At 41.9% G+C, this 27,902-nt stretch overlaps 1 protein-coding gene and 1 long non-coding RNA gene across 2 annotated transcripts in view; one reads left to right on the top strand and one right to left on the bottom strand.

Annotated features, from left to right (window-relative positions):
- mast4 (microtubule associated serine/threonine kinase family member 4) overlaps positions 1 to 17,000 on the top strand; it is a 100,323-nt gene extending 83,323 nt beyond the window's left edge. The window contains 21 exon segments of the mRNA XM_085169264.1: positions 1,095 to 1,196; positions 1,820 to 1,942; positions 3,776 to 3,885; positions 4,511 to 4,632; positions 5,758 to 5,903; positions 5,906 to 5,971; positions 6,368 to 6,406; positions 6,409 to 6,567; positions 7,022 to 7,248; positions 7,753 to 7,875; positions 8,231 to 8,367; positions 9,995 to 10,179; positions 10,276 to 10,754; positions 10,757 to 10,985; positions 10,988 to 12,148; positions 12,151 to 12,470; positions 12,472 to 12,525; positions 12,527 to 12,634; positions 12,637 to 13,038; positions 13,040 to 13,106; positions 13,109 to 17,000. Of these exon segments, the coding sequence (XP_085025390.1) occupies positions 1,095 to 1,196; positions 1,820 to 1,942; positions 3,776 to 3,885; positions 4,511 to 4,632; positions 5,758 to 5,903; positions 5,906 to 5,971; positions 6,368 to 6,406; positions 6,409 to 6,567; positions 7,022 to 7,248; positions 7,753 to 7,875; positions 8,231 to 8,367; positions 9,995 to 10,179; positions 10,276 to 10,754; positions 10,757 to 10,985; positions 10,988 to 12,148; positions 12,151 to 12,470; positions 12,472 to 12,525; positions 12,527 to 12,634; positions 12,637 to 13,038; positions 13,040 to 13,106; positions 13,109 to 13,920 (5,171 nt within the window). The 3' untranslated portion in view covers positions 13,921 to 17,000.
- Positions 324 to 27,473, bottom strand: LOC146513966 (uncharacterized). Its single transcript, XR_014875497.1, has 2 exons — positions 26,144 to 27,473; positions 324 to 24,977 (listed from the first exon to the last, which is right to left on the bottom strand). It is a non-coding gene; the product is annotated as an uncharacterized LOC146513966 (long non-coding RNA).
- Between the last annotated feature and the right edge of the window lie 429 nt (positions 27,474 to 27,902).

The following is a 27,902-nucleotide window of genomic DNA, read 5'->3' as shown; positions in this document are numbered from 1 at the left end:
TGTTGGATAACAGCTTCTGTCTGTGCCATGGAAATGAGTGGCATGCAATGACTGATTTGGTATACTCGTAAACAAACTGTACCAATGTCCTGTGTGTGACTGTTAATTAGAGAGCCCCGAATACACTGAAACCATGCCACGATGGCCTGCGGCTGCACATACATATTCATAGCTTACACCCAAATTTCATTAGAATGGGGTACAGAGAGAACATAGCAGACAATCAGCATGAAGCACACAGGTCTGCTCTGTTCGAATGCTTGTTTTTTCAGTTATTATTGTCTGTGAAGGTTCTCAGTCATCCAGGTCATCGTAGTCATGACTTCAGTTATTATTATTTAACATTACACACAATAGAGCTTTGATTTGTAAGAGCTCATTTCAAAATACCTTTGAGAACAAAGTGGTTTAGTATTAGGTTAAAGTCATTTTTGGGATTTTTCAAACTATAAAATCCTATAGACACATATTTATTGAGATAATATCTGATTAATGAAACAGCTTCAATGAAGGGTGGCTGTCTTCAACATTCCCAGTTTTTCATGTGCATAGTGCTATGAAAAAAAAAGTTTTTTTGGTTTGTCTGTTTGTTTTTTGTGTATTTTTCACCAGTTACCATTCGGTTACTTTGTTCAAATCGGTCCAAATAGGTTTGGATAGTTTTTCATTTATGACTAATAAATGTATCAAATCTATAAGAGCCATAAAATTAAACTTACCTGTTATGTTACAACAAACTAATTAAGCAATAGTTTTTTGGTTTAAATGTATTTTTCCTACTTACATCATAAATTTTTTTTCCACAGTTGGTTCACAGAAGAAAAAAGATATTTTCTGTGAATTTGTGAAAACAGCGAACAACCAGAAATTCTTCTGTAATTTTACACATTTGTAGTTTTACTGGACCGACCCACTTAAGTTCAAAGTGGCCTGTATGTAACATGAGTTTGACATCCCTGCTCTAGTGTATTGTCAGAAAGCCGTTAGAGGCATTGTCTGACTAGATGACATCCAGTTTTAGTGTCTGTCAGTGAAATAAAATCTATAAGGTGTTGGTATGTAAAGTCATTCTATAACACTGTTTCTGTTTCTAGATGAGATCAACTGGCCAGATGGGGATGAGGCTCCACCTCCTGACGCTCAGGAGCTCATCACCTTGCTGCTGAGACAGAATCCCCTGGAAAGGCTGGGCACAGGTACAAACGCAAAGAGTGAAGACCTTCTCATATGTGGAGCAGTCAGGGACTGGTTGAGAACTAGGCATGCACAACAGGCCGCTATAAATCCTCATGTGCTACCTCAGCACGGCTCATTATTCCAAGTCACTGGGGAAGAAATTGAGGTCATCCACCAGCGGAGCAGTTTATCCTGTGGCCTACTCACCTCTTCCTCTTGATCAATTGCAATTATTTCCCTCCAGTCCATGAATCTAGCTTCATGCACAATCAGGGACTTTGAGTGTGTAGATCTGCAGACTGTAAAAGTGACCATGACCCTGGACAAAGGCCTTTAATCAGTGCAATGCACACAACCAGCTTGGTCTGGAGACATCCGGATCTACTTAGGCATCTAGATCTCCCCTCAGCGGGCTGCCATTCACAAAGTCTCCTGCTATTTCACTAAAGGTCACAGGCAGGAAATTGTTCTGCATAATTTATGGTCATGATAGCGATTTGTCCTGTAGCCACTAGGGAAAAGAGAAACACACCGTAAGCATTTTTTCTGTTCCTGTGTTTGAACTATTCAGTGTCCAGTGATTTGTGCGTGTGCTTTCTCCACAAGCAATTTTCACATTGTTCCATATTTATCCGACCTGCAGGTGGAGCAGCCGAAGTGAAGCAGCATCAGTTTTTTCACAACCTAGACTGGAACGGCCTGTTGAGACAGAAGGCTGAGTTCATCCCTCAGCTGGAGTCCGAGGACGACACGAGTTACTTCGACAGTAAGTTATCAAACGGCCTCATAAAAACACTTATTCTTTGTGTGAACTGATAGCTGATTGTTCATTCATGTTTTGAGTGTAAACAGGATCTAGTAGCAGCTAATTTTAATTCTTTTTCATGCGATTTCAACAACATACAGTGGGAGAAATGATTATTTGATCGCATGCTGGATTTGTAAATTTGCTTACTTCCAATGAAATGAACAATCTCTATTTTTATGGTAATTTCATTTTAATGGGGAGAGAGAGAATATGAACCAAAAATCCATGAAAAACACATTACATAAACGTTATGAAGTGATGTCATGTCCACTGAGTGAAATAAGTATTTGATCCCTGAGCAAAACTCAACTCAGAACTTGGTGGAGAAACTCCTGTTAGCAAGCACAGCGGTAAGATGTTTCTTGTAGATGGTCACCAGGTTTATGCACACTTTAGGATTTTGGCCCACTCCTCTTTACAGAAACTCCTTGGCTGCTGCTTAGCAACTCAAACAACTGAGGTCTGGAGACTGGCGAGGCCACTCCATCACCTTAACGTGCTACTTCTTCTTAGCAACTCCTTTTTGCTTTGGTGCTTTGTTTTGGGTACGTGGCCTCGCCCACTGTCCCCTCAGTACAGTGAAGTTGTCCAGTACCCTTAGCAGAAAAAAAAAATCCCCAAAGCATAGTGTTTCCACCTCCATGCTTCACTGTGGGGATGGTGTTTTTTGGGTCATACTCTGTATTTCTCTGTATCTCTCCTCCAAACACAGGGAGACTATAAATATTTGTTGTCAGGAAAAAAAACTCTCAGATGTGTTTTTTGAAACTGTAGAGCATTATTCCTGGTGAGCACGCTGCTGCTGCACATCTCAGCTGTGCAGCAAGATTTCAACCACTGCTGTCAAAGAAACAACCAGAACTGTATTTGAGACTGCAGTGTGAGCTGTAAATATGTTAGCAATATTTTGTTGCTCACATATGAAATTTGCATGTATGCTGTCATAACTATGGAGCATCAGCAGCTTTAAAAAATAAAGTTATTTTAATCTATTTGACTAATATGTAATGGAAAGATAAAATACAATAAATATACAGTAGTACAATTTCAGCTGCAGAATCTTGTGTGACTGAATACAACAGAGCGAAAATGTGCTGTGAACAAAGTTTACATATTTGTGTTAATTCTTTCTTTGTATTTTGTGGAGCCATGTATCACATATGAGGTGTAACTGTCTAAGAATGCAACACTGAAGTGCAAATACTCATAATAATGATAAACAGCCTGCTCAGAAGGCAGCATTGCGATCAAGTAGCCTGGTGTCAAAATGTTTCAACAGCTGTCTGATGCTGAGTTTTCAATTTCTTTGTGTTACTGAAGAAGTGAACAATCCAATTACAACCAGAAATGCCAGCTTAGCAAATCTGACAAAATTCTGCTTCATCCTTACATCCCATCTGGGATCATGACTTTCCTCCAGATGCTGTTAAAGTAAACTTTGCATTATTAAAAGGCTGTTTTCACTAAACCTCTCTAAGGACACGCAGACAACACAGTTAGTTTTAATTCCAGTTTAGTTTTTTTTTTTAAACTTTAATAATCAAAACTGTCCTATTACAGTACATCTTTCATTAAAATTGACACTGGCATTTTGAACAGCCTAATTTAATACATTGTTACATATGAAGTATGTCGGCAGCAGAGCAGCGACTCTGCCTCTAATTAAAAAGAGTGAAAACACTTGCATTTCTTAGTCATTATATTCTTTTTCTACTTGGGTCATCTTTTTGCACTGTAATAAGAATAACCTATAATAATGCTTATAAAATATAATGCTCCCCTCTTTCACAGCTCGCTCTGAGAGATACCATCATCTGGAGACAGAGGAAGAGGACACAAATGATGAAGACTTCAATGTGGACCTGCGGCAGTTTTCCTCTTGTTCTCACAGATTCTCTAAGGTATGTCCTTAATCTCCCTCCTCACATTGTTCCAGTGTCATCATCATTACTGCCAAAGACGTTAGCAATATAAATGAGCTCGAGTCCTCATCTGTCCCGATCCCATTTTCATGGGAGGGAGAAAAACACGAGCGGCTGCCATTTCATATGGAAATGTGTGTCTTGAAAACACAGCCTCCCTCCTGCTCTTCCTTTATCTCCATAGTGTCAAACGTAGATTTCAGCTTTGCATACATTTTCCACTTGCAAATGAGATTTATTTTTCTTGGTAGTAATGTGTGACACAGTACACAATACAGACAAGGGAGTCATTGCTGTGCTGCATTGCAGTGTGCTCTCCTCACATCAAAACAAAGCATTACAGTGTGTCTCAGAAAGCAGCAGGGTGTCTCAGAGGAAGCGTTCAGCTATACTGAACCTTCTCGATGCTTGTTGGACACAATGAAGTCTGCATAGCACAGACAAATATAAAATAAAGGTCACGAGGTTACCCAGTATCTGTACAGAATGTGATAGATTTTCTTTCTAAACCTTTTTGGCTCTTTTATTTTTAAACCTCTCTTCACATTTTGCATTTGTAGCTTACATGTAACAAAGTGAGTCATTGTCGCTGTGCGGCTATCAGGTTTACAGCAGTCTGGATTTGTCCCGTGGGCATCTGGAGGAGAAGGGAGAGACTGAGGAGAAGAAGACCGAGAGCCCGCTGACTGTGGACTCTCTCAGCTGGACGCCAGACTTCGCTGAAGCGTATGAACACCTCCATCTCTAAATCAAAAACAATTACCAGAGTTCATTAATTGCTACACCTGACCATTATATAGACTGAGCACACATTAAGTGAGCAGTTCATTGGATGATGATTGTGCTGGCATACTAAACACATACTGGAAGGATTGTAACACAATTGTCATGGTTTTTTGGTTTGAGGTGAGGTGGCTACAGTTTGTAAAAAAAAAAAACTGCAGTGGAAGTGTTGAAGTATTTAACTACCAAACTACAAGATGTGATAAAGACGGAGACTAAAAAAAACTTACCTTGTTTAACTTGTCTCCCATTCCAGATCATCTTCTCTTGCATGTCTGGACTCTTTTTAGATATATGTAGAATTCCTTTAATGTAAGCTTGCACTGGTCCCTATGCAGAATCTTCAGCATGTCAAAAAAACAGTGTTTGAGTTTTAGGAAGCTGATAAAGTAGCAAGCAGGCAAGTCTATTGGCTCATTGAGATGGTGAGCGACGATGGTGTTTTTTGAATGTGCACATGATGGGGTGCTGGCACACTCCACAGTCCAGGAGTGTCCATTTCTGCTTCATTTTCTTCGCAGAGTTTAAGTAAAACTTGACTGTCTCAGCCTTGGGGATAAATTCAGCACTTTCTGCATATTCGGGGTTGAAACATGTTAAAAATCTGTAGCTGAAGACGCAGCTATGATCAGCAGCTTTGGGTCTTGCACACTAAATTTGCTTCCGTTTAAAGAAAAAGTTGATGTTTGCTTCATGTGCAAATTTGAGCGCAGTGGCAAACTTGCACAGTGAAAGGGATTAGGTTGCTGAAATTTCAGTGATCAGGTGAAGTGTTTGACACACATTTTAGGTGCATTCCAGGAGCTTCTTGATTGCATCTCATATTTATGTAAAAATCCATTCGAAGTTAAAGAGGATCAACCTTCTTAAACTCAACTCAGTAATGGCAGTGGTATAAAAATAACACTTTATAAATTGAATCATACTGTTCCTGTTGTCCCTCATTCTGAGAAGTCTAGGGTGTTCATCGCCTTTACAAGCCTTTGCTCTCTCATGAAGACTTAAAGTAATTTTTAGTCATTTGACAGTTACAAAACTCATCTAACGCAAATCGGTTGTTGTATCCAGACCCTCGCTGTCCCACTCGACAGACACAGACAGGATGAATCAGGGTCCTTGCCCCAGTTTGCTACCAAAGTTTGCCATCTCAGCTGAAAGCGAAGGGGATGAGACATCAGGCATCGGCGATCCCAGCAAAGCCTCATTCTCTATCGGGAGTTTCCCCAGGACGAGCCTGAAGCTGCCACTCCGGGCAGCACGCACAGCGGGGCCACGCTCTCTGGTACGAGCCGCAGTCTTTAGAATTACACACCTTTCTGTACATGTGCTTGGTTTGTACTTTGTAACATCATTAAGGTGCAGTTCTCTGGAAACAACAAAAACATATGATTGAATGTTCTTGCTTGTTTTATTAGGAACATTGTGCTGTGTTAAAGTGAGCTCAGTGCCACTGATTGTTTTTCAACCACGTCAGTTGCCCCCTGCTGGCCATTAGAAAGAATTCAGGCTCTAAGGGCAGACGTTTGACCAAAAAAATGTAATTGATGTGCAGTTGGCCTAAATGTATAATTTGCACGTTTATTCATTATTTATTATTAATTCATGTACTCAACCATTAAGAATGACTGTTATTTCTATGGGAAGAATAACTGTTTGCTTCATTCCATCCATAAAAAAGGGAGTTTCTCAGAACATTTGGACCAGCTGACACCCAGGGGAGAGGTGTGGAGAGCCCTGACAGCACCAGTCACACCTCTGCTGACCACGTACCTCCGTCGACCTCTCTGCGACCTGAGAGTGCTGTAGAGAAGAGCGGAGCCGTACCAAAAGTCCCAAAGTCTGTGTCAGCTGGTGCCCTTTCCCTTATGATCCCTGGAGGTAAGTAAAAAAACCAAAAACACACACATATTACCATGCTGATGTTGCCTCAAAGTTTTGTAAGCTACATTGTTGATGCATGTGGGAGCAATAACATGTTAAGTATAACAGTAAAAGCAATGGACTTTAAAAATAATCTGAAAAAGATGAAAGTTCACTGTGAAGCTGTCATAATTGGCCCGTCATGCCTCAGTTCCATGTTAAAAAGAGGCTGTGAGCAAAAACCTGAGCACAAGCTGCTAACAAGGAAAATAATCAGGCATGGTCAGAGCGAGAGGTCTTCACTGCAGGGAGAGAAAATCGTATTAGTTTCACCCACAGCTGCAGCAGAATTAATCCTGGCTCAAAAGCTTTTACGGCAATACCTCAGTGCTGACTTCAGGGCACGTTATACTCTGATTGATTTTGGAAAAAATTTAAAAACTCAGACGTTGGTCAACTCTTATTTTTCCAGATGTCTTTGGAGCATCTCCGCTGGCCAGTCCCCTTTCTCCTTACTCCCTCTCCTCAGACCCTTCCTCAAGAGACTCCTCTCCGAGCCGAGACTCCTCCCTCTGTCCCTCCAACCCACGGCAGCCCGTTGTGATCCACAGTTCTGGGAAGAAGTTTGGTTTCACGCTGAGGGCAATCCGGGTGTACGCTTGTGACAGTGACATCTACACAGTCTATCACATGGTCTGGGTAAGGCCTTTAAGCATTTTTCCTTTAAACAAACCCTGTTGAATGACCACAGGACTATGATAGCCGATGTCTGATTTTGTTTTAATTGTTTGTTTGAAATAAATTATTTATTATGAGAATTAAAACTGCATCATCCTAACATAATATTAGTCCATTAATGGGATTTTTTCCCCCAGCAGTTTAAACTGAAGGCATTACATAGACTTGCTTTTATTCCAAATTTTAATGTTAATAAACAGCAGTGAAAATAATTTACAGATGCAACCAGAAGTCAGGGAACTGTGAAGTTTGTGTGCTTATGTTTTAACTTGATGCAATTGGAAGTCTCTTGATAACTACAGTGTCGCCCTCTGCTGGCCACTGAAAACGATGCGTGCAACAGCATTTTTCTCTTTTGTCTGAACCAAATGTTCTAAAACACAGCTTTAAAAGCAGTTTTAAATGATTCAAATGCTTTGAACACAAAAGGATGATCATGAATCAATACCTTTTCCTGTTGATCAGAACGTAGAAGATGGTGGGCCTGCACATAAAGCAGGACTCAAAGCTGGAGACCTCATTACTCATGTGAACGGAGAACCGGTTCACGGTCTTGTCCATACCGAAGTGGTGGAGCTCCTGCTCAAGGTAACGCACAATGTGTGTTCATCTCTAAACAGCTACTGTTAAAATATTTAATAGTTCTGATATTCATTGCTTTTGATGTCATTTCAATTAGAATAAACTGAATAATCTATTTAGGTTGAGGAGTAAGTGCTACTGAAATTGATGTTGTTTCCATTTTTTAAAAGTGAGCGCAGAAAATTCAGCTCTAATGATTTACTGGAGCGCGACTACAGTCGTTTTAATTGGAAGATATTTAAATCATAAAAGGGTTTAGGTAAATTCCAGTAATATAGATATAAATGTTTTTTTCTGATTTTTAAAAAAAAATAAAATCTATCCTCTTCCCAACATCAAGTGTTTTTTTTTTCTTTTTCAGAGTGGCAGCAAAGTGGCCATCTCTACAACCCCCTTTGAAAATACTTCAATAAAAACTGGTCCTGCCAGAAGGAACAGCTACAGGAGCAAGATGGTCCGATGTGGCAAAAAGCCCAAGAAGGAGAAGACCCCAGAAAGGTACAAATAAGTCTTTAAATTACCTTTGGATCATTTGTTTCTTAACCCCCTCTATTTAAGGGAGACTGAGACAACCAGCTGCTGTGCACTATGTCACTATGTCTCTCTCCACGCATAGTTTTAGTCTCTGTTATTGTCTTATTGATAATGATTATGAAACTGTTTAGATTTGTCAGAACACAGAAAGTGTTCAATGACCAAGCTCTGAAGAGACAGAAGTGTTTTTTTTTCTTTTTCTACTAGAGTTTAAACTTGCGGTTCAAATCAGTGTATATACTGAAGAAAAAAAATACAGTTTCAGAATTTGACAGATTTACAGTTTAAGATAAGATAAGAAGAACTTTATTTATCCCTAGAGAAATTATTTTGTCATAAACATGCTCAGTGCAGCAAGAGAAACAGAGGAATAAAGATATAAATAAAATACAATAAGAATTGTCCCTATTGCCAGTCTTGGCAGAAACTCATCGGGGATGAGAGGCCCCGGGGCAGACCCAGGACACGCTGGAGAGATTATATCTCTCGGCTGGCCTGGGAACGCCTTGGTGTTCCCCCGGATAAGCTGGAGGAGGTGGCTGGGAAGCGGGAGGTCTGGGCCTCTCTGCTTAGGCTGCTGCTCCCCGCGACCCGGCCTCGGATAAAGCGGATGAAGATGGATGGATGGACAATAAGAATTGTAGGATACAGTAGTGTACAGTAGGATAGTGTAAATATAATATCAAAATAACTCTAAGTATGACTATATCAGCTAAAATAAATAACATAACTATCAGCGCAGGTGATTATAAAAAGTGACATAATATTGTGCAATGAATAAAATGAGGCTAGCAGCATAGATGGGGGGATGAAACAAACATTCAATAACATACTGTTAAGTAATATTGCACGACCTGAATGAGAACAAAATAACATTAATGTAAATCGTAAGAAAATCACCTACAGAGCGAGGAAGAGTTGTACATTCTCATAGCCATAGGTAGGAAGGATTTCCTGTGGCGGTCGGCTCTGCATTGGGGGGGGGCTTCTGCTGCGTGTGCTCCGATGGCACATTATGGCCATCATTAAATGATTTTTTGTTTTGGTTAGGGAGGTTTCAATAAATCTGAGTTGCTGAGTTTTATTTACACTACTGCATTTCCTCCTCTAAGACAATTTGGTACATTTTTAAAAAGTTAACCATCCACACACAATGTGGAATTTCGTAAGTAAGTTACAAGCACTAGCTCAGTTATAGTTCAGCTTCACTAGATTCTGCATATCCTGATAAGTTATTGAAGACCACAAGGTCGTATTCCTGCCCTGATACTTGTTTCTGTAAGCGTGAACTGCAGTTTTGTTTCTGCAGCCTAATCGTTCTTCAGAAAAGAGGTGAGTGATCCAATTTCCTGTGTGCAGTCATTACTCTATTCCCTGTAGGCCTCTAGAGGGCAGACAGATGGCACTGAGGGAGTCATTGAAAATCTGACGATCCTACAGATTCAGTGGGTTGTTTTCCATCTTTAACAGTTAAGAATACCTGGCACTGTGCAGAGCAGTTACACGTGTAAATAGTAAGAAAGCAGCAGCCTGTGGTGTCCATTGTAAACTGTGAATTTAACACTTCGTCATCTCACTTTTCTTTTCACAGGCGCCGCTCCCTTTTCAGACGCTTTGCCATGCAGCCTTCTCCTCTTCTGCATACGAGCCGCAGCTTTTCCTCCCTGAACCACTCGCTGTCATCTGGTGAGAGTCTCCCCGGCTCCCCTACACACAGTCTCTCCCCTCGTTCCCCTACTGCCGCCTTCCGCCCTGCACCAGATTTCACCCAGTCAGGTGGAGATTTTAACTCATTTTTGATAACAGCTTGAATGTTACTTAATATGTTTATCCTCTAATATCCTTTGGGTGTTTTGTGCTTATATATTTCAGGTGGCAACTCATCCCAGAGCAGCTCTCCCAGCTCCAGTGCTCCCAACTCCCCTGCTGGCTCAGGCCACATTCGGCCCAGCACCCTGCATGGCCTCGGCCCCAAACTGCCAGGTCAGAGGCTTCGTCAGGGTCGACGCAAGTCTGCCGGTAGCATTCCCCTCTCTCCACTGGCTCGCACGCCTTCACCTACCCCCCAGCCAACATCTCCCCAGCGCTCACCCCCTCCCCTTCTCAGTGGACACTCTGTCGCCATTTCCAAAACAACGCAGGCTTTTCCAGCCAAGATTCATTCCCCACCCACAATTGTGAGACACATTGTCCGCCCCAAGAGTGCTGAACCGCCTCGCTCACCTCTCCTAAAGCGTGTTCAGTCTGAAGAAAAGCTGTCTCCTTCTTACACAGGGGAAAAGAAACACCTGTGCCCAAGAAAACGCAGCTTAGAAGTGACCCAAGAAGAGGTGCAGGACGAGGACGTGAGACAGACAGGGAGCGCGATTTCACCGGCCTGCAGAGTGTGGATGAAGCAGCCTGTGAGCCACTGACAATCACTCGCTTACGGCCTGTCGAGCAGGGCTGCCTAAAAAGGCCAATCAGCCGTAAGATGGGCCGGCAGGAGTCTATAGAAGAGCTCGACAAGGAAAAACTGAAGTCCAAGATGGTTGTGAAACGACAGGAGTGGTCAGAGAGGAGGGAGTCTCTACAGAAGCAAGATGCTTGCATGAGTCCGATTCATTGGCACCGTGTGCTTATGATGGGGACGAAGGCTTTCTGGTCCGAAGCCAAAACAAAGTGCAGAGCAACCCGGAGTCTGGAACGCTGGAGGCTAAAGCTGCTAGTTCAACTCTTAAAGACGTTCTGTATAAAAAGCTGAGCACACGTGTCAGTGAAGGCATCACTGAGCCTTCTGGTGGCAGCAGTGAAAGTGATGGAGCGCTGCGATCGGCTCTGTGTTCTGGTCACCCAGAATGGCAGCACTCTCGACAGGGTAAAGACGGCATGAAGCCAGACAGACTGGACTTCAAAGCTCCCAGTATCGAGTTCACCAGGAAGAGGTTGTCATTCGAAGAACGAGAAGACTGCATGTGTCGGTTGACTTCGACCCTCCATGAGAACCTCCACTTTGGTTCTACGAGATCGAAGAGCCTTCAGCTGGACACGGCCATGCCTCACGACCACATGAAGGCCGGACTGGGAAGCGTCCACTCGAGCCCTGAAGGTCTGGCCCCTAAGCTTTTCTCTGGCAGAGGAGAGAGCGCTGTGGAGAAACTCCATCTTATCTCTTCTGCAGAGTCTCCGCTTAGAAAAACATCATCTGAATATAAACTTGAAGGACGCCACGTCTCTTCTCTAAAGCCTCTTGAGGGCACCCTGGACATTGGTCTGCTCTCTGGACCCAGAGTTTCTAAAACAGAAACTTGTTTGTCCAAGATGGCAGAGAACACAAGTGACACAGTTTCTGTAAACCCACCAATACGACTTCAGAGCCCTACTGAAAGGCAAATAACCATCCCCCAAACAAAAACCACAGACAAGATGAAGAGCCCACTAACTTGTTCTCTAAGCCCTGAAGCCGTTTGTTCTCTAAACAGCATTGTTGTCTCCAAGGAGCAATCAAATAACCCAGCAACAGAAATGAAAGTCAATGCAAGTGGTGAGAAAACACAGGATAGACAAGGCGAGTCATTGAAGGCCTCAAACAGCAAAGCAGATCCCTCAACTTTTAGTGTTAAACAAGAAGGAAGGACCGGTATGAAAGCCAGCCATGAGCACAGAGGCCCTCGACACAGCTCCCACTTCTCCTCCTGTGGAAAAACACCCTCCATACGGGAAGTGAGCAACGAAGATCAGGAGGATGAGGTGGAGCAGCAGGAGAGATACCAGACACTACATCACAAAATGCTGACAGCTCCAAGACAGCAGTCTCTTTGGTAGACTTAAAAACTTCCCCTCCATTTACAACACTGGAGGCTCGAGCTGCTAGTAAACCTCTGACTGGGCCACTGAAGCAGAGTGCCGACTCAGTTTTGGATACAGGTCAACTTCAGAGCTATGAGAAGAGAAAAACTGCAGCACAGACCTCAGACACAACCTCACGACCCGCTTCTGAGGCGAATGTGCAGACCAACTCTGCATCAGTACATGTTCCAGCGAATGTGCCAAACATTTGTTCCTCAAATACAGAACACCAGAGTTTCTGTCTCAGCATCAGCGTTTGGAGCATTACCTGACAGTAAATCAGAGCACAGTGAAAACATCTGTCAGCTCATCTGTGAAGGCTGGTTGGAGATGCAGGCAAATGTTCGGGCTCAAGACGGAAAACAGTGCAAGTTCAACAGCTGCAAAAGTGGAGCAGAAGAAAGAAGTTGTACGATAAACAATGCCACTTCACTGAATATTATTACAGATGCACACTGGAAACAAAAAGCATAACCTGTGTCTGCTGCTGCAGTACAGGACAGTGGCATATCGCTGCAGAAGAAAGACGTTAACATATCACCAAAGACGAAGAATACAGCGGCTGTGAAAGATTCAGAGCAGCCATCACAGATGTGTCCGACTGAAAAAGCACAACACAGATCGTCCGATGCACAACTTTGCACGTCTGTTGTCCCAGTGTTTAAAGAAAACACTGTTGTCCCTTCAGCAAAGCTCAAAAGTTCAGGTTCGACAGCTACAAGTCAAACTGTTTCGAGTCCCAAAAGCAAGTCGAGGCTTGACCCACAGCCCACGCTGCCCACGTCTGTGAAGAGAGAGAAGGAAGCAAAAAACACAAGAGAGCACAGCTCCTCCCGTCCCAGCTGTCAAAGGAAGTCCAAGTTCAAAAGAGAAGGATTGCCTAAGGAGTCTGCCCCCTCGATTTCACACGTTCAAGCAACCCACGACGCTAAACGGAAAGAAGCCTCGTCGGTATCCACCGCCGATGGCGCAAAGAGTGAAGACTCTGTGCAAGCAAAGCCCTTGCCCACTCATGCTGACACGAGACAACGAGAAATACAGCCCAAATGTTCTGCTGCTCTCAAAGACGTCCCGAACTCGAAGCTGAAATCTCTCCCTCCTAAAACATCATCAGCTCTGAAGCCTGCTGCAGCTCCAGCAATTAAACAAACTCTTGATTCCAAACCTAAAGACACTTCACCTAAAAACCATCCCAAAGTTATTAAAGAGCCCCGTGACCCCAAAACAAAAGAATGCGCCCCGCCTCTCACTACATCTCAGCAGCTCAGGAAGGAGCCTCTGCCGCCATCAGACATGTCCTCTCAGCCCGACCCACCTGCTGTGCTGCCTAAACTTCCAACAAAAACAGAACCACCGAGCAGCGCAGACACCTCAGGCAAAGGCTTCAGTTGTGAGCCTGCAGTCAAGATATCCAAGGATGCTCCCAAGTCTGAAGTGGTCAAACCGGACAGTCACAAGCCCCCAGACACCAGAACCACCACCCCAGACAAACCGGCGTCATCTCTCCGGAAGGAGCAGGGTGAAAGAAAGAAAAAGGAAACCGCTCAAGAAGTCACGCCTGCACAGAAAAACACTAAGAGAGACACTTCCAGGGCTTCTCCATCTGCAGCTAAAGACAGTTTAGACAGAGACACAAGCAGGTGCAAGCAGCTGAAGGAGTCACCACGTAGCTCCAGTAACAAAAAGTAAAGAGGAAAGTGATGATTTCAAAAATCAAAAGAAAAACGTGACTGCTTCAAAGAACCCAGATAAAGTAAAAAGTTGGGATTGATTTGTGCAATCATCATCATGCCTTCTTTTTTTGTTTATTTGAGGACCAGGCAAGCTGTTACAAGCTGATAGAGAAGGAAAGTCTGTGTGTGTGTGCGTATGTGTGTGTGTTCAATAAGATTATTCATAACAACATGTTGATGTTTCTAGGTTTGAATGTAGGCGATCATTTGCTGATCCTTTCTGAAGTTTTACTTCATGTCAATCGAATGTTTGGAGGATTTCTTTCTGTTCGTTGCAGAACACTTCGTGCAATCAGTGGGTTTAAGGGGCAACGGGGAGGACACCTGTAAAGGCCGTGATGTACTAGAGAGTCTGTGCCATAAGCAGTTTTGAATTGCACTCTTACTTCTAGACTCAGAGGATCTGAAGTCTTTAATGCAGTAGACCACACAATGTTGTCGAGCAGTTGTGTTGTTAATGTTCAGTATGATCAGATTGTTTTAATGTTGGGTTTCGTGCAGTGGTACACAAAAGAAACGCACTATATCTCGTGCTTTTCACCTAAAACCTGAAACAAAGTAACTATAGGATCACGATAGGATTCTAAAAATCATAAATTAGTGAAGGGGCCTTAGATATATGGGAAATCAGACTTGCTTTTTTTTTTTTTTTTTTTTAAGCAAGATGTGGTGTTTATTCACATTCCTCTGGCATCTTGTACATATATTTTTGATTTTTATGCAATATAGTGTAAATAAGATACCATTGTAAAACAGGGATACATGGGCTTACATGATTGTCGTTTGTATTATATGTATAGATTTTGCAGTGTCATGTTGTATGCTAAGTATTAAGAGTATCATGTTCTGCTTGTGTGGTCTAAAGTAAGCTACAGCAGTGTGTCTCATCAAACGTTTCCTCTTCTGTGTGACTTTCAACATGTTTTCACATGTTCCAAAATGAACTTGAAGAGAGGAGAGGGCATGAGGGGCTATTTCTAAAAACAGAAAAAAAGAAATGTAGCATTATATAACAAAACTGTGAGGGCTGTCAGCGTTTCTCCAAGAATGTCTTTGTTGATGATGTGTTCACTGGCTGATTAAGCTCTGAAGATTGTAAAATACGGGACATTGTATTTGAGGAAGATGAACCAGTAGTTCTGCATAGTAATCACAGCAGTAGATTTCTAGAAGCCGTGGGCCTCATCTCTGGGTTACGTCCACGCTATCGTTAAGGTCACTTGTGCGAGTAAAACGCGATCTGAAGCGGTTCATGTTAAAGTGCTTCGCTGTCAGGGTTTTGGTGTTTTGGATGCTTCATAAAGAAGCTCCACCCAGGCAAAGATTTTATGATGGCTTTGCATAACATAGTTCATGTCTGTTTGAAAGTTTGAGGTCACTTTGAGCTGGATTTTTTTCTTTTCTTTTTTTAAACAAACGTTGATGGCATATCTGCTCGTTACTGTCTGACCTTGTATAATTTTGTCTTGTTCAAACACTACCTGATCGTGTTGGCAAACCTGAAAAATTGTTTCACCAATCTAAGAAGCAATACTTGAGAATGATGTTTGGAGTATAAATGCTGTGGGTTTGATTTGAGTCTAAAGATTAAAAGAACTTTCCTGTGAAACATGTCACATTACTGTCGTTCTAAGAAAGGGGGGGAAGTGCTGCACAGTTTGCTGTTACAGGTATCATTTAATGAAGCTGTCATCTGTTTCTCGAGTCCTTTTATTCAGCTGTAAACACACTTTTTCTTCTTTTCGATTGCCATTAGAGCCACTTTGCGCTGTTCTGTGATGAGTCATACACACAGTTTGTATGAAATCTTGTGTTGCCTCATGAAATGGATCAACATCGATTTCAGAGGAAAATTCGTTAATCAAACCTCCCCACGCCGACGCTCCAGACAATCAGCTCGCTAAAAGTATTGCTCCTTTAACCAGCTGTTTAAATTTGGTCGCTCTTTCAAAGTGATAATAATCTGCTCTAATTACGCTTTGTGCCATAGCTTCCTAAAATGTGTTTCTGTATGCATATGCAAATATTCCCCTAGATGATTCAATTGATCACAATGTCATGTTTAACTGCTCCCATCAACTCTAAGTGACCACAAACTTTTCAGCTATGAATGTGAATTTCATGTTAGCGTGCTAATACCGTGGTACTACACATATAGGCTGTTGTATATCCGCATACACTTGCTACCATTTACACACTTTTCTATATGGTAGATGCCTTTAAATTGCAAACCCTAAATGAAAACCACAAAGTAGCCTAGGACACTAGTATTAGCATCATTAGCTCTGTTGTGCTGGCTGTATAAAACGAGATCCACCGTGTTGACTGGAGGTCACGGTATAAATCTAAATGTTCCACACAGTATGTGTCTAAGAGTGAAAGTGAAAACCAAGATTGACAGCAGAGATTTTAATGTTAAAAGAATCTAATGTTCAGCTGCATTGGATATTGTAAAAGTATTGCTAATGTATCGTGAGATAGTAATAAATGCACCTTAATCTTTACCAATGTTAAGTTCAAAGGGTGAGTACAGCAGAGCGGTTTATGAATCCCTCACTTTATTTTTTTTTTTTTTTCATTCCCCCAACACTCACGTTTCCTTTCCTGTGACAACACACGTTTAAATCTTTAAAGCACATTCAGTGTTTGTTTACAAAGCGTCATGGATGTATATTTTGTATATTGTTGATTTGCCAAATCTGCGTCCTGTGTTACAGATAATGTTTCTAGTCGTGCGAGGTTTGCCTCCTTGCCACCATGATTTGTTTGTGCAGTAATCGATGTCTCTTCACGTCACGTTCTACTCTGTCTGCTCGTCTTTTCAGATTTCCTTTTTTTTCCTCCTCTGTGCAAAACTAGTATTAGATGAACTTGCTTATGTTGGTTTGTCTTTTAGAATATGTGCAATAAAAGTGTTTTGAGTTTTGTATTTTGCCCAAGGAAAGCTCTATGGATGTCATACATGTTGTATATTAAAACAGATATTTATACTTCTAATGTTGCGTAATACTGAAAATAAAATGGAATTATGAGTTACTGTTTTGTTTTTTGTTAGCCTGAATTGAAAATCTAGTTAAAGATATATCAGAAAATGTACAAGAATTTACCATAAATATGCTTAAAGCCACAACACAATGCTACTGTGTTTATGAATGAAATGTGCAGCCCTTTAATAGTTTGTAGTTGTGCAGTCTAAATTCATGACAAAATATAATACAGCAATATATTTTTTCTGAATGCCATTTTATATTCTGAGTGATGAAATATGCACATTTCAATTAGTTGTGGTTATTTGCTGGTTTAACTGAAATCAAATGTACATACAGGAAGTTTACACTTGATCACGATAAGTAATGCAATTCCAAAAGGGGGCAGCATCTTTCTGTGTGTGTGCCAGGGCTTTTCAAATAGGTCCTCTGTTACGCAACATGCAGAGTCAGAGGATTAATGAAGTGTGGCGCACTGAGAAATCTAAACAGATATAAATATGCAAAGAACACTGATCTGCATTCATCGTGTATTTCAAAGTAAAACTCTGCATGTTATGATTTACATATTATGAGCTTCTGGAATAATCAAATGAGCGAGCCTCAGAGAAATAAGTCCCCATTGGTCTTTTCATTCATGATTAATGGTGCAGATGGATCAGCAACCACAGCCTGATTAATAAGCAAAAACATTAATTAGAGGAATGAATTGGTGGGAAAAAAATGGTGTTTGGGAATAGTGCTGGGAAAATGTGCTGCTGCAGCTTCAGGTCAAAAGCCTTGATTTGCTTCAACTTTAAAGATTTCTGAAAACATCTTCATGGCTGCAGTATCAGAAATAATTAGTTGACCTTGAACCTCTAAATCCTGCTTAGCCTCAGCATTCTTAGCATCTCACCGCCTTACAGGGACACATTTTATTATTTTCACTAGCTTGTTTAACAAAGGAGAAAAAAAATCAGATGTTTTTGTGTAGCCTCTGAAAGAAGTCGATATAAAAGAAAACCAAAATCAGTTTCTCTAGTAGCTATTGAGATTTCACCTTAAGCATTCATCCATCCGCTATTGCTTCTTTTGAAAATATAATCTAATAGATTGCCAGGTTATTTAAATATATTATTGCTGTAGTCTGCAACAGAGAGATTGTAGAGTGGAGGCTGGCTGGATCATAATCCATTTTGGAAAGATTTATCAATACTAATGATGTAACCAGCCATGTGCATTGTTATCAACAGGCTGTGGGGTTAAAGGGGGAGAGAGCTCAGAGACATGCGTACATTGCAGAGAGTACTCAACAATATGCATTTAACCTCCCCCAAGCTCCACTTTCTATTTATTTAAATGGATATGATCAACAGCATTGATCAGAACATTGTATTCTACAGACAGTCATATTTCTCAGAGGATAAATCTTAAAAAACAAACAAACAAAAAACAACCTCCAGCCGTTTTGTGGCGCTACCTGTGTTTCCAACTCAGCCAAGAGTGAAAACCTCTCCAGCGGATCCTGAGTCAGCTGCGAGTCCTCGTCCTGGTAGGCCGAGTCTGAGCTAGAGAAAAATCAGTGAAGGTGACAGCAGTGGTCTGTGGCCACCACCTGCAAAACCATCCCTGCTTTTACAGTCATGTGCATTTTAATTACCAGAGTGTTGAGTTTAAGGAGGGGGCATATAAGCTCACAGGCACATGTAGATTGTAGACACTGAAATCATATCGAAAAGCTTTCGCATGTTCACCATACGCTAATGATCATGTAGGTTTGTATGTTCCCTTTCTCCTCCGGGACAAGTGGAGGAATCTTGATAAAACTTTGCATAAACACTGCTTGGGGCACTGACAGTAGCGTCTGTGTGGTGTATACAAATATTTTATACAAATCCAACAGTATATATATTTGCACATGTGGCAGTTCAGTTGGACACAATATGTTTAGTTTGTTGATGTTTAGTGTGCGCATTTTTACTTTTGTTTATATTGTAGACATTTAGGTTTGTTATGTATTTTAATGGTCTGAACAAATTTTTAATCTTCCCTGTGCAGCTGAGCGGCTGCTGGTTGTTGATCAAGCGATCAAAGTAAGCGACTATAATGACCATCATTTAGTCAGCTATAGTCTTCTATATATTTCATTGTGAATGTTACAATCCATATTTATTTTAATGTGATATATTTTTAATTTTAGATATTTATATTGTTGAAAATATGACATCTAACAAGTTTGTCAAATTATTACAACCAGTATTGTCCATGCATAGCTAGTACCAATAATGCTAACTTGTGTTAGCAAAGCCTGTTCACAGTGCTAGTTTACATACTGCTAACAAAGCTGTACTAAAGTTCCTCCAGGGGGTTTAATAAACGTAAACAAATGAGCCAAATTTACTGGTATAAAATAAATGAGGATTCATGTCAATGAATTTCTGTGCAAGAGTTCACACTTGTCTTTGATTTAGACTGAAAGTTATAAGAGGGGACAGTGAGTTGCGTGAGGAAAAGTATCTCTGGCAGGGCCTTCCATCCAGTCATTGTTCTTCATATACAAACTAAAGTGAAACTTTCATGGTGGCATTACAGAGCCTGCTGGAGGATAGCAAAAGTAAGCAGGTTTCAACTTGTGGGGAGCCTGAATGCCACGATGCAGTTTTATGGCAGTACATCAAACTGTTGTTGAGATAAATCAGTGTGTGTCGACTGACCAACCAAACATCATTGCCATCCAGTGGGCTGCCGTTGCTGTATAAATAAAAGTAACTTAAACATGCAGGCAGTACACGCTCTAGCTTTGTAACAAGTTGCTGGAGTTTAGTGGGTTTTAAAAAAAAAAAACATTATTTATTCTTGATCACACAGCAAAAGAATAAAAATAATTTTATAGATAAAGACAATGAAAACAGCAGCGGGAAGACTGCTTGTTCCTCTAGATGCATGCAATCTGAGACGCAGATAGATAAATCCACTCTGGCCCGTATTAATTTTGCTGCTGGAATTTGCTCAAGTACACTCTGTGACTTGGGGAGAAGCCAAAACTCCAGCCCCGGCTCTCAGATCTCATGTTGCAACTGATGGCTTCAGGCCGAGCTTGCGCGGGCCATCACAAACACGCTGAGGAACGAGTGGGAAAGAAAAGACTCGTCTGTGTCACGGTACACTGGAATAAATTCTATGAAGTCAGTCTGTGATCGCAGCATGAATTCCACTATCCTGAATCTGCTGTTTATAGACGCCCAGCTTAGATTGTGTGACATATAATTTAAGTATTTCTTCTTCCTTAAAGCAAAAAGATCCCTGACGATTATGCAAGAGCTCAAACTGTCATGTGTGCCCTGCTCAAGTCGCCGCAGCATACCTGACTTTTGTTGATACAGCTCTTTGTGCAAAGTCACATGAATGATGCAATGTGGACACAAGCAAAAGTGTTTGTATGTGTGGGTGGCGTCTGGTTGAGTTCGGGAAAGTGAATGCACAAAGTACACAATGCAGAGGTTATGAACAGGGTGGAGTACCAATAAAAGAATATTATTTTCAGGACTTGTGGGAACACTTGTGTTGCAACAATTAAATAAACAAACACAGTTATAAGTGAATACAGCTGAGTTTGAGTTTGAAATAGATTTTTGGGACTTGAACTGCACCTTCAGAGCGCACGGGAGTCGTCTCCATGTGTGGCTAAATACAGTGATTAAAACCCTCGCGGCCTGGATTACAGTGAAATGAGAGGATGGTGTATGACTCGGCGATATTGTGGTCTCTGTGTAATGCTGCTAAATGTCGGGTGTACTGACAAGCTGTGTACACTCTGAGCTCAGCTGTCTTCAGGCTCGTCTGCCTTTGTTACGATAACTCGAGTTCAGCTTCGTGTGTGACCAAGAAATGATATCAGTGTTAGCATTTTAGGTGTTGGCTCGATGTTCTGCAGGAAGTTGTGGTATAACACATTTTTTCATGTATTTATTTTCGGATTTCGCTGTTATCCATCTATGCATCGTTTCATTGTGGTAATAAAGTCAGCCTCTCTCTACATAGACTTTGAAAATGATTTGAATAGTATGAAAAGAGAGCAATGTTTTTTTATTTATTTATTCCTTTTTACCCATAATTCAACTTGATCAGATGAACACTGATTTTAAAAAATGTCATTAGTTTAGTAGTTTTGAGTTGCTAGAAGTGATCTATCAGATTTCTTTCTTTTTCCTGCTCGTGGTCTTCAGGACCAAATCAACCAAAATCATCCATTTGTTACGTTTATCTGGATCCAGGTCATGGAGGTAGCAGATCCCACAGATGCCCTGACCTGCCTCTATCCAGCTTCTTCATCCAGCTCTTCTGGGAGCACCTGAAGGCATTCCCAAGCCAGCTGAAAGATTTAATCTCTTCAGTGTGTCCTGGGTGTGCTCCAGGGTCTTTGTTGGATGTGGTTGGTCTGAAACACCTCACCCAGGAGGCATTCAGATGTCTGATCTACCTCGTTGGCTGCGTTCTCCCTCTGTAAATGGGCACAGCAGTGATGATGGAGGGGGTTTTGAGCCCTGTGATTCTTCTGCTGTTCTCTCAGGTTGTTGTAAAAGCTCCATGAAGAGTCTTTAGTTGATCAAAGTCAAGGTAGCTTTATTTGTATAGCATGTTTAAAAGACATGTGGTCAAACTTGCAAATTTAGGGGATCGGCTGTCCACTCCCCTCCCTGGACTTAATTCCCAGCTCAAGATGTCTCTCCAGAGCCAGAGCAATTATAAAGGACCACCTCCATCCTAACCACCACCTCTTCAACATCCTGCCCTCTGGAAAAAGGTTCAGATCCATCAGGTGCAAAACCAACAGACTAAAGAACAGCTTCTTCCCGTGGGCTGTCAGAACTCTTAATGCAAACTAAGAGTGTGTAAAGACTTCCCCAACACACCCACTTTGACACTGCTGTTGATCATCTATGTGCAATATCTCAGTCTTTCCATGTTCTGTGCAATATTTTGGTCCCAGTAGAACTACCATCTCCACCCTAAATGACCATAGCCTTATTTATTTATTATATTATATAACTGCCCTTGTATACAGACCCACAATGTTTCTGTTTTAATGTTTCTTACACATACACCATGTATATAGTTTCACTCACATATATGTATACATATACATTGCTTTTTATTTTATTTATTTATTTATTTTCCCCCTCGTTGTATATTGGTTTCTCTTCTTCTTACTTTTGCACCTTTGTGGTCCAGCTACCCAATTTCACTGTGCAAGAAGCTGCACATTGACAATAAAAAGCTCTAAGTCTAAACTTCCTGAAGGAAGTCATTAGCAATGATAAAGCGATACACTGCAACTGAATCAATTGTTAGATTAAAAATACTCTTTAGTGCATCTTTTCAAGAAAGAGCTTCAAATGCAGTGCAAATAGATTTCTAGAGTGCACCTCATAAGCAATCAGTAAAACAGAAAAAGGCTTGGTACATGTTGCAGTAATGGCTCTCATGCTCCGCAGTTCACATGGTGCTTGAATTTTGCCAATCATTACTGGCTGCTATATTTTTGGAAGTCATTCATCACTTAATGTGAACTTTGTGTCTTTTATAGCACAGTCAGTGCATCGCTGTTTGAAATGGCCAGGCGGTGATTCACACTTCGTGCGTGTGAGGTCTGTTTTGTAGTTTCACAGCTCCTCAGAACACTCGTCAATCATTGATCTGAAAGTGCAGCAGAACATGTGCCACATGAAAGTTTCACATTCAACTGCATTGTTTTATTTTTAGTTCAGCAGACCGCAGGACTTTTTTTTAATGCACTTCTGTCGACCCACGTATGACTGTAGCAATTTCACTGGCCTAATTAGATGTGATGTCAGTTAGAAAAGGTAGAGTCATTGCAGAGGTCCTCTTGATTTTCCTTTTGCTTCCTTTTGGATTTGCGGTCATATTTAGAGCTGCCAGTGGAGGGGATGAGAATGGAAGGTCAAAAAGTAGAAAAAGCTGAGACCAAGTGGTTGAGAACAAATAAAAGAGGATGATGGGGGGGAGGAGAAGGTTCTCCCTCTGTCAGGGCTCAGAAGAGTGACACGACCCCGGTGTGGTCCCACACGAAGCGCATTATTGAGTGTCTGAGAGGGATTTAAGGCCCAGGGCTTAGTGCAGATCAGGAGCTGATTCTGCGCCTGAGGAAAAAGCAGGACAGGAGTCTGTGCTGCCATTATGATTGCAGTGGCACATGGAGGCAGAGACACATTAAGGTCATCTCACATGAAAGCAGTACCTGAAATACTCTGAGACTTAACCTGAGCTGCCTGATCCCATCTGGGACAGAAAATGATGCTCCCAAACATGATATTTGAGTGTTATGAGCACCGATAGCCAGGGGTGGACTGTAACTAAGTAGAATACTTTTTGATGCATGCTCAGTCATCCAGGTAATAGTTGATTCTGCTCATCTTGATGTAGCGTTTTCACTGGGAGAAAGACTTTGTCGCTTATCCAAGTGACTTCTTCAGCCTCCCACTGAAAATGCTACATTCAGATGAACAGAATCAACGTTCTGGAGTAAGTACAATATTAATATAAGATAGTAATAGTAGATAATAGATAATAATAGTAATATAAGAGTTGTTTTCCTATATGAATGTCTTACAACGGCACCACTGCAGTTCACACTCCATTATTTAATTCAAACATAGCCACAGGACAGAAAAATAGGTTACCTGGTGTGGGGCTGAAGCTATGCTGTATTTAACTTCCAGGAATAATAGTTTTTTTCATTCAGTAAACAGTCACAATATTTTATTTCCACTGTTACATAATCCTCATAAACATCAGTGTCCGAATAAAAAAAAAACCTCTTGTACAGACTTTTTGGAACTTCTTGTCTAGTACTAGCTGCATGCCTCTGACTTTCTTTAGGTCCTGCTATGTGAAGTGAAAAGCCTAAATGAGCGTTATGTAAACACATTCCCTGCACGCACAGACCAAACAGCCACAGCTGGCTGAACTTGCGTAAGAGGCCCTGGCTCAGACTCTGTGTATGCCATCCGGGTTTGTAGATCACTGGAAATCTGCTTTAGCTCAGTCCTGTGTCACAGACACCAGCTGCATGGTGCTGCAACCCATGGATTAACATAAGTGCAGGATTGAGGCTGTCCCAGATAACGAGAATCAAAAGAGCCTTTCTGCCCTGGGTGACCATGACGCTTTTCTTAAGCGCTGTCTAAAGGTTATGAACTGGACTGTAACATGATCCTCACTGAGAAAGTTTTTTGCTATTAAAACTTTGTTCAGTTCCCTTGAATGTCTTTGGACTGTGAGTGGAAAAATAAGCACATAGCTGATGGCACGCAGCTTGAGGTCTGCAAGAATCTCATTTGATCTCATTTTTGTTCTTACTGCTTAGTAAACAGAAAGTTTTTGTAGCTCCTGTGGTTGTCGTTACATGCCTAATAATACTTTTACACTCCCACCCACAAGACACTGGGTGCGTAGCTTAGCATTCTTAAAGCAGAGTGAAACAGTTAGCACGGCTGTGTCCACAGATGGAAAACTACATTTACATTTACTTCATTTAAAAAACAACAAAAAACACAAAACAGTAAAAATAATAAGAATTAAGTCTTCCACATTTCAACCATTGTCGCTGTTTCACTAAAAGCCAACGACACCAACCTCTTTTGTGAGAAGTTAGCCTCTTCCAGTGTCAGAGTTGCTACAACCACAGAAAAGTGCATGTCATTTTAGGCCATAAAATGTGTAGATATGCTGAGGCTGCAGTGTGGTAGTTACTGAAAGTCATAAGAGGAAGAGATCTGTCTTAAACTGGAAAGAGACTCCACTGTAAATTATAATTACTTAGGCTTACTAAGAAAAAGCATGCAATCCAATTGCCTTATAACATGGTGTAACACTCTGTTACTTGTCCCCGCCCCCCACACATTCAAACACAAGGGAAGAGTTCGGAGTTGCGTTTTAGTGATTTTTTTATTCGCACACAGTCTCCGATCTGCTCCATGGTCAGCTCTCAGGCACAACTCTCCGCTCCAGGCCCCAGCAGCTACTAAGATAGGGGAATGGGTGATTAGTGCAATGGGAATCAGCTGTCAGCTAGCCTCCCCTAGCACAGACCTCCGGACATATTGCTCCACCCCTCCCCTGCAGCTGAGCGACAAACCACACCCGACCACATACCGCCATTGCCTGACTTAGTCCGGCCTAGCCTACTCACGCCCCGCAAACCCTGACACAAACCGGCACTAGTGACCGGGCAGCCCCGAGAACCGCCTCACCTCTTTTTTGGTCTTGGGACACATCCTGGGGCAACATGCGAGGGCTGCTGTTTTCTCTACCTGAGGGCGCACCTACCCCAATTACTGTACCTCCCTATGTCCAACCAGACACTTCTTCGGGTTGGCCATGAGCCCCGCCTCCATCAGGGACTCCAGGACCACCCACTGCACATAGCCTGCCCCGGTGTCAGTGTGGATGATGACATCATCCAGGTAGGTGGCAGCATATGCAGGGTGAGGTCCAGTAGATGCTGCCAACAAGAGAACAGAAGTGTGATAAATTGGTACAAACTGTATGGAGTGAATGTTTTCTCCTTGGACTCTGCAGACGAAGGAATCTTGGATAAATCCAGTGTTGTAAAAAAACAAGCAGTGCCCAACTGGTCCAGAAGCTCATCAAGCCAGGGCATGGGATAAGCATCAAACTGTGATACTTCATTCACCTTGCAGTAGTCGACGCAGAAGCGTAACCTGCCCTTCTTCACCACAAGAACTATGGGGCTACACCACATGCTGTGTGACTCTTCTATTACTCCCACTTTCAGCATTTTTGAACATTTTGCCTCTTACGCTCAGGTAACCAATAGGGCCATTAACACATGTCATGACTGAGTGTGTTTGAAAATGGTGTTCTATGAGATTTGTACAGCCAGGCAGGGAGGAGATCACATCTGCAAATGCACCAACACCTACTCTCTGTGCAAGTGTGAGATGGTTATCACAATTAAGGGATGTGTCAGGCATGAGCTAGCTGCAGCCTTTACTGTGTTTTGCCTTGCATTTAATTTGAAGCAAAAAAATAGGATATTCGTGAATGTCACCATGCACACGCCCAACCTTTACCCAATCTGCCTCCAACAATGCCCCAAGCTGAACCTGGATTTAGTCGACCAGAGTCTGCATGCAGCCCAAATCCAGCATAGCCTGTCTGACTTACATGAGCGGGCACTCCTGGCGGAAGTGTTCCGGCCGCACCACCAACACTTCTGCCCCTACGTTTGTGCGGCCCCCGGTGAGCTCGAGACAGCACCTGAAGCCGCCGGAACATGGGGAAAGAGAGCAGAGAGGCAAGGACGAAAAGCGAGAGGAGAGAAAAGCGAAAGGCTGTTCCTTCGCTCCCATGCAGTCACCCTGAAACCAGCAACAATGGTCTTCTGGGGAGAGCCCCAGCCACTTTAGGATAGCCTGTGGAAATCTGTGAAAATGCCCCTTGACACTGGTGGCTCATTGCCCCATCCTGGAGGTGTTTGAGGTTACGGTGGAGGCTACGGTGGAGGCATGCCGGTGGCCTCCATGCCGGGGGCCTGCAGCTCTTCCAGCTGCCACCTGTGCACCACTGCCTGCCGCAATGAAAATATGCAACAGAGATTCAACTGCAGAATCCATAGGTTTTAAGCAAAAATACATAAAGCATAACTGACAGAGAAAAGTGAACAGGATAGGAGCAAAAACAACCGAACAGAAGGGTAATTGGGGAAGAGTGCAGACACCTGGGAGACACAGCTGAACTAAATCAGACAAAACATGGGGAAGTAAAACTAAAACATGGCACCATAGATAAATGACTATCAGATGAAAGCAGAAAGTAACAAGACAGAAAAACACCTACCAGAGAGACTAAGACATGATAACAGGATACAGGAAACACAGGGGAGGCAAAATAAACTGGAAACTCAAGGACTTAAATATTACCTGTGCTGAAACTACAGAACTTAAAGCACAACAATTACAAGACTATAGAAAATAATAAATAAGAAAACTCTGACCAACAAAAAAAAAAAAGCAAAACTTTAAACCCTAACCCATAGCAGACCCTAACAGTTTAATAAAATTACAACCCAAGAGCTCACTTTGTTGCAGATTTTGTTCTTTCCCTCTTTTGCATCTGTTTTCAGCAGCTCTCCCCGTGCACTGCTTGTTCAACACAAGACAGCAGAGAGGCAGTTACAACCTACCCAGGGACCAAAAACAGAGCTAACAGAACGGTAACAAATTCTGATTTATGAACAAATAGCACATGTCTACAAATACAAATCCAGATGTACAATAAAGCTGCTCTCTGTTTTCTAAATGCAATACGGACGTGACACCTAAATAAGGAAGCGCTTTCTTACAAGTGTACCATATCAGCGAGGAAGATGATGACATGTCAGTGTTGCTTTCTCAACTTGTTTCTGCTCCTTCACATTGGCAGTTACTGAAAATACAGCGACAAAAAGCGTCTGAAAAATCCATAGTGAACCTTGAATGCATTTACACTTGTTTGATTTAATCAAAGGAGCTTGCAAAGAAAAGCGTCTGGACTTCTTTAAGTTAGACGCTTTTCTTTGCCCAGATATGAATATCTGGGACTCTCCACCATTTGACCTTAGAACTGAAGAAGCTTCTCGGATGAGAGGTGAAACGTCTTCAAGTAACTTAAAGAAGTCCAGATGCTTTTCTTTTCAAGCTCCTTTGACTACGATGACCTGGATGACTGAGAATCTTCACAGACATCTTGTTTGATTTAATGCATTTATAACTACTGTGTGTTCTGTGCCAGTTACTGTTGTTGATCAAAACTTAAAAGAAACATTACTTCATTTCACATATAAATGCAACTTCACATATGAATAAGAGAATTCACTGTGACTGAAGCTAATTTTCCAGCAGCTCTTACTTTTTCATGAATATGAAGGGAAGGTCATGCACTAAGT

The sequence above is a fragment of the Neolamprologus multifasciatus genome, chromosome 7, assembly GCF_963576455.1.
Source record: "Neolamprologus multifasciatus chromosome 7, fNeoMul1.2, whole genome shotgun sequence".
Taxonomy (NCBI): domain Eukaryota; kingdom Metazoa; phylum Chordata; class Actinopteri; order Cichliformes; family Cichlidae; genus Neolamprologus; species Neolamprologus multifasciatus.
This window is presented reverse-complemented; position numbering and strand designations above follow the sequence as displayed.